Source organism: Apium graveolens, chromosome 10, assembly GCF_009905375.1.
Source record: "Apium graveolens cultivar Ventura chromosome 10, ASM990537v1, whole genome shotgun sequence".
Classification (NCBI taxonomy): domain Eukaryota; kingdom Viridiplantae; phylum Streptophyta; class Magnoliopsida; order Apiales; family Apiaceae; genus Apium; species Apium graveolens.
The window spans coordinates 120,002,632-120,018,765 of record NC_133656.1 but is presented as its reverse complement, the minus strand read 5'-3'; the positions used below and the strand labels follow the sequence as shown (position 1 = coordinate 120,018,765).

The window sequence follows — 16,134 nt, the reverse complement described above, 5'->3', positions numbered from 1 at the left end:
TTGTAAACATGTAGGTCGCTCCACACTTTACGATAAAACGATGATACCCATGAAGGGCCGATACCCAAGAAGGGACGAGAGTACCCCGAGTCGCGTAAAAGACCATTATAACTTCCACGAAAACTTGAGTAGTATTCACGGAAGTTGGGGGGAAATGATATGGATAGAATTCACATCCTAAAGACACATTAAATGTCGTATTAATTACATTTGGGTTTCTTGTCCTAAGCCCAACACGGACTTGTCTGGTCCAAGCTCATTGCAGATTCAAGCCGGCCTATGTGGTCGAAACCCACCGACAGAGGTCGTCAAGGTCAACGAACATGAGCTGTTCACGGAATAGGCCCAATACGGCTGGAAGAGCAGAGACATGTGTCCAAAATGGACTCAAAGTCCTACAAAGAAGGTTCTGGTATTCGTTCTCTTACAGGACTCCTAATTACCATCTAAATGGGAGTCCATCAAGTCTTCCAACACAAGTCTAACCCTAGACTTATCTCTATATAAAGGGCTCTACCCCTCAACCTAAAATTACGTTTTTGGCTTGATTCTCTACCACACAGGGATACGTAGGCATTTTACGAGAATCGATAGTCCCAACCGCGAGAACAAACATTAAATTTCGAAACTCACAAAACCTAACATTAATTACTAACGCACCCTAATTTTTATTACACAACGTTAACATATGTATTTGTTGAGCGGAGTGGAGATTAATACTGTATTACAAAAGTCTTACTATGATTTCCCACTTGTAACGGACTATTGATAATAATAGAAAGTATGCGGAGATCATATGCATATATTGTGATATCTTGCAGAACGAATTTGCTGGAAAGGTCCGAACAAGAACCAAACGATCTCAATTAATGCGTTAATATGGAAAAAGCCCAGTAATACGACGTCAATTTTTCAGAAAACATTATTACTTATATGTCAAATTTAGAGATCCATTTGTGGGCTCAAACAAGCCCAGCTTAAAAGACAATTTGTATTGTTTTTCTTTTTATTTAACCAGGTTAGCATTGTAATGCCCTAAGGCTAATCCAAACTCAAAACTTCAGCGACCTACAATTGGGACCATTTTAATTGCACGCCATCAACTTATTTATACCGACTTCCATGCAATGCACGAGTCTTAGTTAATATTTATATATTTTTAATTTTATTTTATAAAATTTTATTAAAATTTTATATAAATAATTAAATACTAAATAATATTTATATAATTATAATTTCAAGTTAGGTTCAAATAATATAAATAGTATATGATTAATGAGATCTTATTCATAAATAATAATGTAAATGTTTGTTGTTGGTGAGTGAGATTCGAATCTGAAAAACTTATATGTATTTTTATAAATAATGTAAATATTTGTTATTAACGGGATTCGAACCTGAGAACTTATATGTATTTTTATAAATAATTATATAAATGTTTGTTGTTGACGGGATTTGAAGCTGAGAACTTGTGTAGTGTATTTTTTTATTATGTGGATCTAACGACACTGATTATTTGATGAAGAAGATCTGACGATCGTGATGTAAAGGGATAACCAAAACGAGGGGTCAACCAAACTAAAAATTATACCTCATTCCGGTTATTATAGTATACAAGTCTATGAGTTGTGCGATGCACGGATTACTTTTAACACTTGAATGATTTTTAATAATATAATTGTATCTTAAAATTATTATATTATATATATATTCAATAGTTGAAAAATAAATTGAAGAACATAATAAGTTATAATAATAAATGTTTTGTGATAATTTGAGACTTGACTAAAAATAAATAATATAATATAATATATTGTTCAAGGGACTCGAGCCCTAAACCTATAGAAATTGTTAAAATAAAGAATATAAAAGTTTAAATATAATAAGTGGTTGACGAGGTTCGAACTCGATCCATGAGAGTAGTTTAAATATTAATATAATATTATTTAATTATTACATTCAACAGTTCTCATCTATCTGACTTTAGATCTGACGGTTGTTATTTGTCATACCAAACAACTGTACCGAATAACATACTACCAAATAGAGGATGTTTTGTGATAATTTGAGACTTGATTGAAAATAAATAATATAATATAATATGTTGTTCACGGGACTTGAACCCTGAACCTGTAGAAATTGTTAAAATAAAGAGTATAATTTAAATATGATAAGTTATTGACGGGGTTCGAACCCTGAATCCATAAGAGCAGTTTAAATATTAATATAATAATATTTTATTATTGCATCCAACAGTTCCCATCTATGTGACTTTAGATCTGACGGTTCTTATTTTTCGTACTAAAAAACTATACCGAACAACCGACTACCAAATAGAGGGTGTTATACTTGTAATAGTATAGTATTGATATTGTATAGTATAGTATAGAGGCTCTGATTTTTTGATAAAGAAGATCCGACGGTCGTGATGTAAAAGGATAACCAAAATGAGGGTCAACCAAGTTACAAATTATACCCATTATAGTATAGTATAGATTTCCATTCAATTAGAATATACAATATTGTAAAAATAAACAAAAGTTAACATTATATATTCTGGTCACAAGTCTTCAAACAATCTAAAATTACACTTCAAGCTAATTGCAAAATCTTAGAAATGATCCATATGGTAAATTATTAGAGAAGGGGACCAATCTGTAGCAACTGTTTGCTATTATTAAATTGTTAACAAACACTTTAAGGGCCGTTGGATGGGGGATTAACGGGTGAGATGGTACCCGGACCGCGGAAAGTTTCAGCGGTTGGTCTGGACGGACCGCGGAAAATTTCCGCGGTTGGGTGCTGTCCCCTTATCCCCAGCATCCCAACAGCACCTCATTTCACCACAAAACACCAAAATTTTGTAGAAAAATTCTACTCTCTCCAAGTTTACATTTTAGGCGATTTTCATCAAGAACTTCAAGTTGTTTTGTCAATTCAAGGTATATTTCTTGTCTTAAATTTCTCATTTTCATGGCGGATAAATTATTTGCTCGCATGTTTCGTCATAAACGTCAAAATGAAAAAAAAGAGGCTATTAATTGTAGTTTACATCTTGATAGTTTAAATAGTAGTGAAGAACCGTATATGTTGAAGATGATGATTTTGTAGATAGAAATGAGCAATTTATTAATTTAGATGACGATTTGGTTGATGTTGAAGATGAAAGTGATGGAAATGAGGTTGAAAATGAGGTCGAAAATGATAGTGATAATGTTGAGGGTGAGGATGAAATTGATAATGTAGAGGATGCAAATTTGTATGAAAATGTTGATGGGGGGGAGGGAGTTCCATATTTGAATCAAATTTTTCAAAGTATGGATGAGGCCGGTCATTTTTTTAGGGCTTATGCTTTACGAAATGGATTTGCGATTAAAATTCAAGCTAGCCATCGTAATAAAGACAACGAGATATATGGTCGTTTATATGTTTGTAGGCTTTATGGAAAAAGTGTCGTCGCCGAGAGTAGTCAAAATAAACGGCGTAGAGAGGTTCTTCCTAAAAGCGAGTGCAAGGTGAGGATGTATGTCAATTATCAAAAGAAAAAACGTCACTGGGAGGTAACTAGCCTTGAATTGGTACACAACCACGGTCTTGTTTCCCCTAGTAAGATGAATTTGGTACAACGAGAAAGACATGTCAACACCGCGACCCGTAGTTTAATAAAAACGCTTTATGGTTCGGGGGTTCGTAATTGTCAAGTGATGAATGTGATTGGTAACATTCATGGAGGTAATGACAAAGTTGGTTTCAATGTTCAACATGTTAGGAATGTGTTAAGAGACGAGAGGATGAAAAGGTTTGAGATTAGTGACGCCCAAGCGGGGTTGGACTTGTTGCATAGGTTGAATGAAGAAAGTGGTTCTAAATATTTTATTAGGACCGAAGTCGATGAAGAGAATCGCTTGAAGTGTCTAGTAAGGATTGATCCAAGATGTATAATGGCTTACCAAAATTTTGGCGATGTTATGGCTTTTGATACCACTTATCGGACAAATAGGTATGCAATGCCATTTGTCCCATTTATCGGAGTCAATCATCACTATCAATCGGTAATTTTCGGGTTTGCATTGATGCGGGATGAACACGCGTCGACTTTTGAGTGGATTCTTCGTACTTGGCTTGAAGGTGTTGGGAATAATCCTCCATTGACTATAATCACGGATCAAGATCAAGCCATGGCAAGTGCTATTGCGGTTGTACTCCCGAATACTACCCATTTATTGTGTTCTTGGCACATTAGTCAAAAATTCCCGGAGAAATTAGCTCATTATTATTCGGCTTTTCCGGAATTCAAGACGGACTTCAACAATTGCATTTATAAATCTCTCACCGAATGTGTTTTTGAAGCTAGATGGGGGTCATTTGTGGAAAAGTATCACTTGCAAGATCATTAGAGTTTCGTTGCTTTGACCTGGACGGTAGAGCTAGGACTTCGGCTGAAGTAGGGTCAAGCCCCTCGACTGGGTGTACCATATGCAATAGCCTCGGCAACAACCATGACTGCAATGAAATTATGATCCGAGAATGAATATAATATACAATTGGTAAGAACTATATAGAAGACAGTAATAGTAGAGGAACATACCACCACTCGTATATCCTCACGATAATCCGGCTCGTCATTCATTGAATCTATGATAAGACCTTCAAATCGTCTAGTACCGAACATGAACAAAACCCAATGCACATCTCCGACACAACATGGGATGAATATGTAGTCCGCCTCGAGAACGGAAGGACCAACAGTAGCACTGGAAAACCCGGTAAAGCTACGTAATGCTTTATTCCATGCCCTCTGCAATGTATCTCCACCGACCCTCGATGCTTTTCTGATTTTCTTCACATGTCCTTTCCCAAGAACCATGAAGTAGGGATCCATGAAATAATAGACGGGTTTCCTCACCCATATACCTCCAGTGTGAATCTCCTCCTCCCGAGTCCTTAGCAATCCTTGCAAGTATATATGAATGCAACAAGTAAAATAAATGCAACAAGTAAAATTAATGCAACAAGTAAAATAAATGCAAAAACTAAAATATATTAGACAACGAACAATACCATATAAGTGTATATGATCCTGTCATCAACCCATGTTCCTGGAGCCAGACTCTGCATAGCTGATGCATGGACGTGATAGTCCTGAACACTAAGACCACCGGGATTCCTCGGCGCCATCCCAAAGCCCCATCCCCAATCTGAATATATAGCATTCTTCTTTGTCATGCTGAGACTCTTAGTGATACTCCACTTCTCCTCTTTCATCCTGCGGGATGCAAGCTTCGCGGGCCTACTAGATGAGGCAATAGCCTGGGGTGGCTGAGACACATGCTGGGATGGCTGTGTCATGTCAACGACATCCTGGCCAGGAATGGCTGGAATGTCAAAGTCGTCAGCCAAAGGTGCAATGAAATCTGGTTTTATGTTCTGAAATGTGGGAGGTCTGTAGGCGGGTCCTTTGATCTTCTTCATCAACCGAGAGAATGGTGTGAGGAAGGTAGCAGAAATCCTCCCAAACTCCTCCACAAACTCAGGAGGAACCCTAGCGTCCAGCTACTTCAACATATTAAGCCCGGCAACCATCTACAAACAAAAACAAGCAAACATTTTTTCATTAATTCCACAAGAATATCATATCATCTAGATGAAATACGTGTGAATGCAAATTTTGTAGTGTGTGGGTGTGTAATATGAAATATACATATTTGTAAAACACTTACAACTTCATAGCCCTCGAGGCTATCATACAACTCCCTCGTCTTGTACTGCTGCTGAGGCTGTGGATCGGGTTTCCCTATGCGCATACGAGATATATCAGCATATCACGCCATGTAATCAGCCTCCGAAGCTATGTCTACCTAGTCATCAACAAGGCCATCCAAATCTGAACAGAACCTGGCCCATTTGCCAATATCAATAAACCACCGCACCAGCCAATCCTCCCCTGCAAACGTGGCATCCTTAGCCCCCCTGTAACCAACCATGTTCACCGGTGCCCGTGGAATCTGGGGACTAGAACCAAACTGTCTCGACACCCTGTCCGGATGCTGCCACTCGACCACGTTGTAACATACAAGGGGAACTCGACCGCACCCAGCTAACTGTGCCTGTATCATCTCGTTGTCCATAACATCCTCGAACCTAGCATACGGCCTCCAGACCACCTCATCACCAGCAACACCATCAAACTCACCTCTATAGAACGGTAAGCTGTGGTGAGGGTCTGACATCCTGCGCTTCTTCGAAACCCCGACATGAGTATCACTAGCATAGGCCCATCTCTCAGCAACCGGATAATCCTCCTGACCGGGAGATCGTAAAGGCATGCCAATACGAGGAAATCTCTCGTAAGACCAAACCTGTAACACCCAGACACAACAAGCAATGCTCTTGCTACCCTTCCTTGCAGCAATCTCCAAACCCCGGTATATATGAGCTAACACAGCTGCACCCCAAGCATAATAAGGAATCTCCCGCATATTAATCAACGGGTGCATATACCGAACATGAACAAAAGAGCGGTTGATGCTGGGGAAGAGGATACAACCCATAATGAATAGCATATATGCCTTGGTATGTACAACCGTGGCCCTCATATTGTTCTTCTCAGGCTTCTGTGCACCATATCTCTCGAACAACCACCCCAGCTTGATGTTATTCCGATACAAAGCCTCCTTCACCTCCTCCTCGGTCAAAGGCTCAAACCAATTATTAGCAAAATACGCCTCCTTGTTCTCTATCACCCCACAAGTCAGCGCATCCCCCTGAACTGGCACCCCTAAAATAAACCCCACATCCTCCAATGTAACAGTCATCTCGCCCTGCCTCGTGAAAAAAGTGTTGGTCTCAGGTCTCCAACGCTCCACCAAAGCAGATATCAACCGAGTGTCAGTAGCCAAGACAACAGCAGGGTCTGCAAAAATCCCAAACCCAAGCATGTGTAGCAATTCCCGCTGTGGTCTCCTTAACTTCCACAAGTGCAATGACTTGTTCCCCGAATAGCTCTGCAACTCATCTCTCCCTGTACCATCCCAAACATCCTCACTGACGTGATACCGATTATCCCAAATAATATTATGCGCGTTAGGACCCGGCAACATATTCCCAAAATTATCAAAATTATCCATACCTGAAAATATTGCCAACAAAATTCATCAATCACCACAATAAAAACACCACAACGTACACAATAAAAACAATCACCACATATATAAACACCAAGTTCACAATACATTCGAAATAACTACCCATTATTTGCAACAAAATTATATGTTAATTGCATCCATACTTTTACACTAACATAACTCGAATTTAACACTAAATTTATCATTACAAATTCGAATTATAAATAAATTAAATTATTACTAAATTTATTTATAATTCGAATTTAACACTAAAATTATCACGAATAATCCTAAATTTATTCCTAAATATTCGAATTATCACTAAATTGTCACTAAATTTAACACTAAATTTAGCACTAATATTCGAATTTACAGATTTTTCATTACATTCAAATTCGAATTATAATATAAAAATCTAATTTTATACGCAATTATTAAAAATTTGAATTATAATTATAAATTCGATTATTAAAAATTCTAATTAGAATTGTAATTTCGAATTCAAATTATAAATTCGATTATTAAAATTTCGAATTAAAATTGTAAATTCGAATTAAAATTGTAAATTTCAATTTTATACACTAAATTAATTCTAAATTAACACAAATTTATCCTAAAATCGATATTACATACACAAATTCAGATTTATAACAAGGAAAAAACACTAGTTTATATGAATAAAACTGTAAATAACAATTAAGATATCGATTACATACCTTGATTAGTGAAAAAGAAGGCTGATTTTGCTCAAAATATTCTTTGTTGTGGGTGTTGCTCCTGCTGCTGGCTGCTGCTGCGTTTGTGTTTGTGTCTGCTGCGGGTGTGTGTTTGTGTATATCTATTCTGAGAGTATGCGTTTGCCAAGAATTAGGTAAACAAAAAACACCACCAACCGTTGAAAATTTCCGCGGTCCGTGCAGAGGGGTATTTTGGTAATTACTCCGGACCGCTGAAAATTTCCGCGGTCCATTGGGTGTTGTTTTAATTATCAGCCGTTAGATCCACCATCCAATGGTGGAAAACCTGTTTGTTGTATACCGGTCTACAACAAACGTTTGTTGTAGACCGGCCCCATTAGAGAATTAGGATTACGAATATACATTAATATGAAAATATAACTTTAATTGAAATGAAATAAAACCTCAGTGTTATTAATATCATAAATGTAATAATCAACAGCGCTTATGATTAGTTGCTTCACGCAAAGGATAAGAAATTTACTTACTGAAATCAAGTGAATGATCAGTGTAGATCTTGTTCGTAATGATTTTAACAAAAAGTACCAAAATGTCAAACATAAGAGATTCTTTTTCTAAGATATGAATGCGACATCCTCCAATTTAAAGTTAAACAAAACACTAAAAACAAGAATGGGATGAAATTATGATAATATACAAGTATATCTAATATACAAGTATCTGATACAAAATCTATCAGCAAACAAATGCAGGAATGTCAAAGCAAAAACAATTATATACGAAATGTAGTACTTGTATACAAGGGTAATTAAATTCCAATTTACCAACTTATTTCAACATGCTTCAATAGTACTAAATATGAAACAGACAAACGAACATCAATTTCCACAAACTTGGAGGCTTGGACGATCAACTAACTCGCATCTATACTTTGCAAGTAGGCCCATCTCAAACCACTCCAATCCAATTGTCCCTTTTTGTGTGTCACAAATTTCACACATTTGACACAACAACACAGAGTCCCCTTCCTTAACATTCAGGTGTATGTTTATGGTCTTTGCTAGAATCTTGACAATAATCATAAACCTTGTAATTGTTATGAACCCATGCCATGGCAGCGTATTGCTGGCGGCTCAGGCCGCCACTTCTTGCCGGAGAGCCTGTTGCCGGCCGGCACGATGCCGGGGCATTGGCTCCACATCCAGCAATCTTGAAGTTGTTGTACTTCCCTACAAATGGTTGGTAACTGTAATCTGCTTTGTATTTTCCTCCCTCTGTGGCCCATGAGGAAGCATCCCATATCGAGCCATAAGCCCACATTGGCTTTAATGGAAATGTTTCATCAGATTTTCTTGCATATCTTCTTATGGGCACATCATCCACAAAAAATCTGCATTTCACAATTTACATTGTCAAAGATTGAAGGCGTAGCATGATCATTTTTCAAAATCATTATCAAGATAATGATAATCATAAATGAGAGCAAGACTAATGAAGCATATGCATAGTTTGACATTATATTAGGTCAAGATTCGACTTACTGCAGAATCTAAAACAGTATTTTTTTTTTGGGGTTTAGTGACTTTCTTCCTCTTGTGTTTATTTTTTGGAGCAAGAACAAAAACAATGGTCCACATGAAAACAAAAATAATATTGTAGACTATGTAAATCATCATATCACATGATATTTATATCATATAAACAAAAATTCAACACCTACTTTTACCTGATAAATCTTTTGTTTAATAATTAATGATAAAATTTAGACTATATATTTATGTACACCTCATTTTGCATGCATAGTATAGCTATGCTAGTAGTGATGCACCTGGTGCATAAATATGAATAAGATAAAACTTAAGAATAGCTCGGAATTAAACTTTACATGATCTCAGTAGGGTTCCAAAGGATAGCATAATGATGAAAATCTTTAGTGGGATCGAACCAAAGATGAAACTTCATCTCCCTCCCTGTAATAACACTTCCATCTCCACTTCCTTTCATCCAAACATTTGTTTGAAGTGTATAAGGCTTGCCTGGTGTAGTTCCTAAGAACTCAAGATCAATTTCATCATGATCCCCCGGGTACGCTTCATTGTTAGACAGCTGACCATACATAAATACTTTTCAATATAATATCAATCAAATCAAATAATTTAATTAATTGTTTATCAAATATTTGCAATCAATTGCTTTCGTAATTATTTAGCAGCAGACAGAAATAGTAGTATAAGTCTCGAATCAGTTCTCACGTAGAAACATGTTATAGTTCCTGCTGTATATCCTGGCTGGAGCTTCATAGCAGCACCAAAGTAACCGGATTTGTATGAATTAATGGATTTGAAACCGCTTCCTACATTAGAGATAAGAAAAATTTAGCACAATTATTAAGTTTACATGTACAATGATATTGTAGCCTTTTTTGAAAGATTTTTAAGCCCATCCTTGGTCAGAAGTGAACGTTCTTCTGACGGGGAAGTAGACACATGCAAATGCAGCATTCAATGTGTGTGTGTGTGGAAGAGAGAAAGAGAGGTAGATTAGATATATTGTACGAGACCTGAGCTTCTGTCGAGCCAAATAGTTAAAGAGTTCTGGTCGAGTGTTTGATGCTGAGAGCCCCAGAGAGTCCTAAAGGCTTGATTAAAGCCTATAGAAGGAACCCTAGAGCTGGGGTAATAGCCAGGTGAAGGTGGACCCTGAGCAAAACTTGAAAATGGGTACAAGAAAATAACAAGAAGAAAACAAATAATTAGTAGAGCCATGTAGAAGAAGATGAAAGAGCAAAAGGAATACTAAGTAGACACAATGTGTTACGAATAAAGCCAGAAGATATGTTTTAATTGTGGGAAAGTATGGAAGTACAGAAGTGGTATAAATAGGGATAATAATGCATGGGAAATGGACCTACAATTGGAAATACAATATGATGAGGAAGTTAATGGAAGTTACGCAAATGGACAAAATATTTGCAAGTTTTTTTTTTTTGACGTTGACAAAATATTAAGCAAGTTCAATTGACATAAACTATTGTATGAGACAACTTGTTGGTGGTTAATATATGTAACATGCAGTTGAGATTACGTATACAGAGGGAAATATGTGAGACAAAAGTTGAACAGTGATGACCTAGCTACTCTCAAAATATACTTCATACATATTACCAAGCATTTTCAAGCTAAAGCCTTACCATATTGATATAAACATGAACAAAAAAAGTCCCATGTTGGTATTACTAACATATTCGTTAAGTTTATATTTCTGTTTACATAGATCTGGAATTCACACTAAAAAGGGGCAAAATTATGAGTAATAAATTTAGGGGAGTTGGTCGAAATAGGGCTAAAATCAATCACATAATTTACATTAAAAAAAACGCGTATCTTACCAACAAATATGATCAGAAATGAGTTTATTCAAACAAAAAAGTGATAGCTTAAAACCCGGTAAATGATCACCTTGCCAAGCTACCTAATAGTTTAACAACTTAAATTAGAGTATATCATTATATCCGGCTTGTCATCTTTATCATTATCTTAATTATAATTGATACACTTGGCAAAAAAAAAAAAAAAAATTATAATTGATACAAGTATAGACTTGTCATTAAAGATGCAGGGTTAGTTTTGCTGATCAGGAATGAGGGCACTAAAAAGAGAAAAAGATGGCAAGGCCCGGTTCACTTGGAAGATTATTAAGCTGATATTTTTATTATAATGCAATTATTGACCTTTAATTACATTGCCTATTATCAGTTACTCATGCAACACTGTTCTCAGTGCAATAGCTTTATGAATAATCAATTCATTTTTTCAATATTATGCATCGATTTTGGCTAATTTATGTGTGTTCATATGAACATGCTCAAACAATTACTTTATCACAGGTTTGATTTATTTTAATATAGGTAGATTTTTGTGTATATAATTGTCTATTATTATAATAAAAATGTATAGTCAATTAAAATTTAACTTGAATTATTAATTTGTGATCATGGCAACATAGTAAAAAAATAGCTATTTTCTTGTACTTCTAAAGGTTTTTTAACCTAACACTTGTCAAACTTCTATATATAGTTCTATTTAGACATGCGGTCACTCATAATAAAGTATGTTTAAAAGCTAAATCTCTCAGAAATGAGCCAATTTTACATTTTTCAATGGTCATACTACTCCTTCTCTTTTACGAAGATATTAATATGAAGTGTGCAAAGTTATCATCCGAAGTGGCTTATGTTGTTGTAGTTATATATATACTTTATTTATTTTATTATATATCTGATTACAACTTCAAGTCAAGGTATCCTAGTTATTACGACCTTGAAGTGATAAATTTTTAAAATTTCGATATGGGTGTGGATATCCAACAATTTGTATTTTAGCATTCTTGTTGATTTATTTAACCTTTAACTTGTTCAACAACGCTCCGACAATGAACAAAGTCTCGTCTAATTCATGTTTTCAGTCTCATAAATTTGGAGTAGGTCGCAGTTTGAAGCTATTGTACCCGATCCCCGAAATATGTAGGAGTCACAAGTCACAACCGGCCTTTTGTCGACAATTGCATTATAACATACAACATATGCATGTTTTAGATATGACTTTTTCTACTTTTGATCGATCTTGTGAATTTATGTTTCTAAGTTGAACTTGGCAAAAATTCAAAATAAGCAGCATATTAAAAACTGATCTTTTCTTGGACTGGTCAATTTTAATGCTCATCATCTTCTTCATATCATCAGCTACCAGAATGTCAGGCTCAGAAGCCTCGTGATCATTACACATATATTTCACTGATATGCTACTACAGTCTACAGTCTAGTTGTGGAGCATCATGCATGCATTATGATATATGCAAGAGTTCGCATCACATGTATAGTAGTAACTATTACTATAATATACTTTAAACACATAAAATTTTCAACTTTTTTTTATTGTGCCATGCTTCTGTAACAATGTCATAGTAGACCCTTATTTGTTTATTGATTATTGGAAGTACACCTTTTCTCAATTCATGATGAAATATATGAAGTGGTTTCAAATGGAAATGTAGACTCAAACAGATTTATTAGACTTTCAAATCTAGAACCTTTTACATATAATAAAATCAGATGAGGAGACTAATTACAAACAAACTGCATCCTTTATTCATTGAAATGCGGCAAATATTTATAGAAAAAAGAAGTTCTCGTGGTAAGTATAATACTTACTTATATAGTCATTGGTGAATAAAACTTGAATATGTCTCCAAAGTCATCCATGGAGAAATTTCAATACATGATTATTGGCTGCAAATGCATGATGATACTTCGTTGAATAAATTTCTATTATTTAATCGGACGACCTATGCTCGTCTACTCAAAAAAACTATCTAACTTAATAGTTTTTCTGATATAAACTTAAACAATTATAGAATTCGAATTCTTAATTGGAAATTTGAGTACTGCATGGGAAGCATTATATAACTTGCACGGCAACGTCTAGCTAGCTATATTTGTACATGGGTTAATGGCTACCACAAAGGAACACGCCCATAATTATGATTTAGGATAATCAAAACAAAGTTCAAATATGTTGCTATCAAATTCCTCCAAACATCAGTTACACAAAATTCATAACAATATATCGATACTATTGTTATATATTTGATATTTATTATTACTTGATCGATTAAAATGATTGGTGACTAAAACTAATATATGATTTTTTTTTTATTTTAGTGACCAATCTTTAACCCCTAATACTGCAACTTATTTTATCTTTATCTAAACTCTTATTCTATATAATTTTATGCAATTATATTAATAGGGATCGAGTCTCATGGGCCTCCCTAATTGCATCAAGATTTCTATAAAAATTTATAATCTCCACATTACCCTACCTTGAGTTGAAACTAACAAAATTCACGAATAAAGAAAATAAAAGTAGTTGTATCGTACGGAAATGCCCACTAAATAAATATATGCCACTCAAATCATTTGTATGGTAAGCTATTGCATTCATATATAGTCCATGATTTTATTTGCAAGAAATTAATATAGAGCCTCTTTCATAGACTACTATACTACCACAGGCTAGATAGAGCTCCAAGTTATTATAACAAAATACATGACAAAAACTCCAAATAGATTATTATTATATATTTTGGCCGGTCGTAACCTTATGGCCTACCTTATCAATGCATGAGGGACTTTGATTAAGCCGACAAGACCGATTGATAATTTGATATGAACTGCAGACATGCAGCAGTGAAAAGTCTCAAGTTAGAACTGCACTCGTTTTGAAAATATTAAAATAACCCCCTTTAACTTAAAATAAATAAATGAATTATAATTAATAAATGCATAAATACTTATAAATTTTATAATTGTTAAAATAATTTTACTTATAGGTCAAATCTCTTTATTTAAATAAATTAAAATAAATAAATATTAAATATAATTATCTCAGCTCGTGAATTTTAAATTAGAAAAATATTCACAAACATATTTTTTAAAACAAAAGTTAATAAAAAATGAAAAATCAAAATAAATTGAGATAAAAGTACTTCGTTATTAAAATTTAACTTGTCAATTTATAAGTTATAAATTTGACTTATAAGTTAGATCGACAAACATTCATAAATAAGTACGGGCTTATAAGTTAATAAGCCGCTCATAAGTGGTTTGCCAAAAAAACCCATAATTTATGAGAGTTTTTGTTAAGAAATCGGTCCATCTAGAATCTAAACTTGTTCGAGGAAGATCCTGAGTTTTTATAATAATGTTTTAATATTTCCTCGCACTCAAGAGCGCATTTGTGGGTCGAATAGTTGATCATGGGCGTCTATATTTGGATTATTAATTTTTTCTTTTGTGTCCAAGATCAATTGTGAGAAATATTAGTGGTGGCAGAGACCGAACATGAGTTCAGTTCTCTGTCAAATTGAGTTTTAATACGTAGTCAAGGAACATGTCGCTCTAAAACTTCAGAGTGATAAAAGAATGTCATTTACAGGATTTTATATTATTATTTCCCTCGCTCGAAAGTCCATTTATGGGTCGAAAAGTGGATCGTTCATTTGTTATTTATGTTATGATAAATTGTGAGAAAATTGGGGTGACATAGAGCCGAACCTGAATTTTCCACCATAACTCTAAAAGCATGTTAAGAAAACAGTCCATATAAAATTTTAAGCTGTTAAAAAATATAGTTTTCACAATCTTATATTAATATTCGAATAATTTTTATTATGAGAGTTTTGGACCAGGATTCTGCCTGACAAGTGTCAGGAACTGTTTATATAAATACATTATTTTAGGAATATCGGATATATATTTTAAAGGCTCGTATTGAAACATTTTTTTTTATCAATTTGATATAACTTTTCACGGAAAGGAAAAATCCAGCAGAACAATATGCTTATATATCTAGATTACTAATATCGATCCAAAAGAGGTTAATTTTACATCTAGTTCGCAAATCGTTTCTTGTTTTGCAATGTTTCAAATTTTCGAAAGTGAATGAAAATCAAATAATTTAAGAACTTACATCAACTTTTTGCGGTAAAATCTTTCCTCATCACTGGATTAAGATCACGTCGCCATTATATATCTGCTTGATAAATTTAATATATTATTCTATTATCAAGTAATTAATATATATTTATGTTTAATATATGGGTGCCTTAATTTTAATTAAACCTCTCCATGATTGTAGACTCTACTCTACTAATTAGCTAACTTTTAAAAGAAACTAATGCTTCAATTATTGGAAACTAATGTCTTCTTAACGTAAGATTGTCTTTTTTTTAGGGAAAAGATTATCTTAATTTGTAATAAACTCTTTCATGACATAAGACTCAACTATTACTTTCTTAATTATCGTTAAATATTTCTATTATTGGAAACTACTACTTTGTTTATTCATGGGATGACCAAAACTAATTGATTTAAACATTAAAAATTAGATGCACATACCATCATTAATTGACAAAATGTTTATTATGATCAGCTATTATTTCAAATTGGCACTCGCATTTAAATAAGAAATTCTTGTTCATAATATTGTTGGACATTCATTGCAACAGGTAATTACATGACAAAAATGTTGTTATCAAGAAAATAGTATAGGCTTTTCATCATCGAATCAATCCTAGATCTGTTTCGATTTCACGTTATCATTTTGGTTATTTTGTCAACCATAGCTTTTTTCACTTTAAACTATACATTACATTTGTATTTATATTTATAATATTAAAAGTGAGGATCATGAAGTTTAAGAGATTGTAAGGTGGTGGAGTAATATTAGAGGTAAAAAAAATTGTTACAAAAT

At 34.2% G+C, this 16,134-nt stretch overlaps 2 protein-coding genes across 2 annotated transcripts; one reads left to right on the top strand and one right to left on the bottom strand.

The window, feature by feature from the left end:
• The first annotated feature begins 2,731 nt into the window (after positions 1–2,731).
• On the top strand, positions 2,732–4,397 carry LOC141690897 (protein FAR1-RELATED SEQUENCE 5-like). The gene is made up of 2 exons (XM_074495655.1): positions 2,732–2,942; positions 3,112–4,397. The coding sequence occupies exons 1-2, from the start codon at positions 2,732–2,734 to the stop codon at positions 4,395–4,397; spliced, it is 1,497 nt and encodes a 498-aa protein (XP_074351756.1).
• Positions 4,398–8,548: 4,151 nt separating this feature from the next.
• On the bottom strand, positions 8,549–10,653 carry LOC141692910 (xyloglucan endotransglucosylase/hydrolase protein 31-like). Its single transcript, XM_074497868.1, has 4 exons — positions 10,383–10,653; positions 10,075–10,175; positions 9,708–9,928; positions 8,549–9,212 (listed from the first exon to the last, which is right to left on the bottom strand). The coding sequence occupies exons 1-4, from the start codon at positions 10,585–10,587 to the stop codon at positions 8,852–8,854; spliced, it is 888 nt and encodes a 295-aa protein (XP_074353969.1). The 5' UTR covers positions 10,588–10,653; the 3' UTR covers positions 8,549–8,851.
• Positions 10,654–16,134: the final 5,481 nt, after the last annotated feature.

What these genes read in the sequence shown, in the direction of transcription:
- LOC141690897 (XM_074495655.1), top strand. Translation starts at nt 2,732, where the DNA reads ATGGTACCCGGACCGCGGAAAGTTTCAGCGGTTGGTCTGGACGGACCG. An exon ending in AGTTGTTTTGTCAATTCAAG is followed by an intron (nt 2,943 to 3,111) that starts GTATATTTCTTG and finishes ATGATTTTGTAG; the next exon opens with ATAGAAATGAGCAATTTATT.
- LOC141692910 (XM_074497868.1), bottom strand. Translation starts at nt 10,587, where the DNA reads ATGGCTCTACTAATTATTTGTTTTCTTCTTGTTATTTTCTTGTACCCA. An exon ending in TTGGCTCGACAGAAGCTCAG is followed by an intron (nt 10,176 to 10,382) that starts GTCTCGTACAAT and finishes TCTCTAATGTAG; the next exon opens with GAAGCGGTTTCAAATCCATT. An exon ending in GAACTATAACATGTTTCTAC is followed by an intron (nt 9,929 to 10,074) that starts GTGAGAACTGAT and finishes ATGTATGGTCAG; the next exon opens with CTGTCTAACAATGAAGCGTA.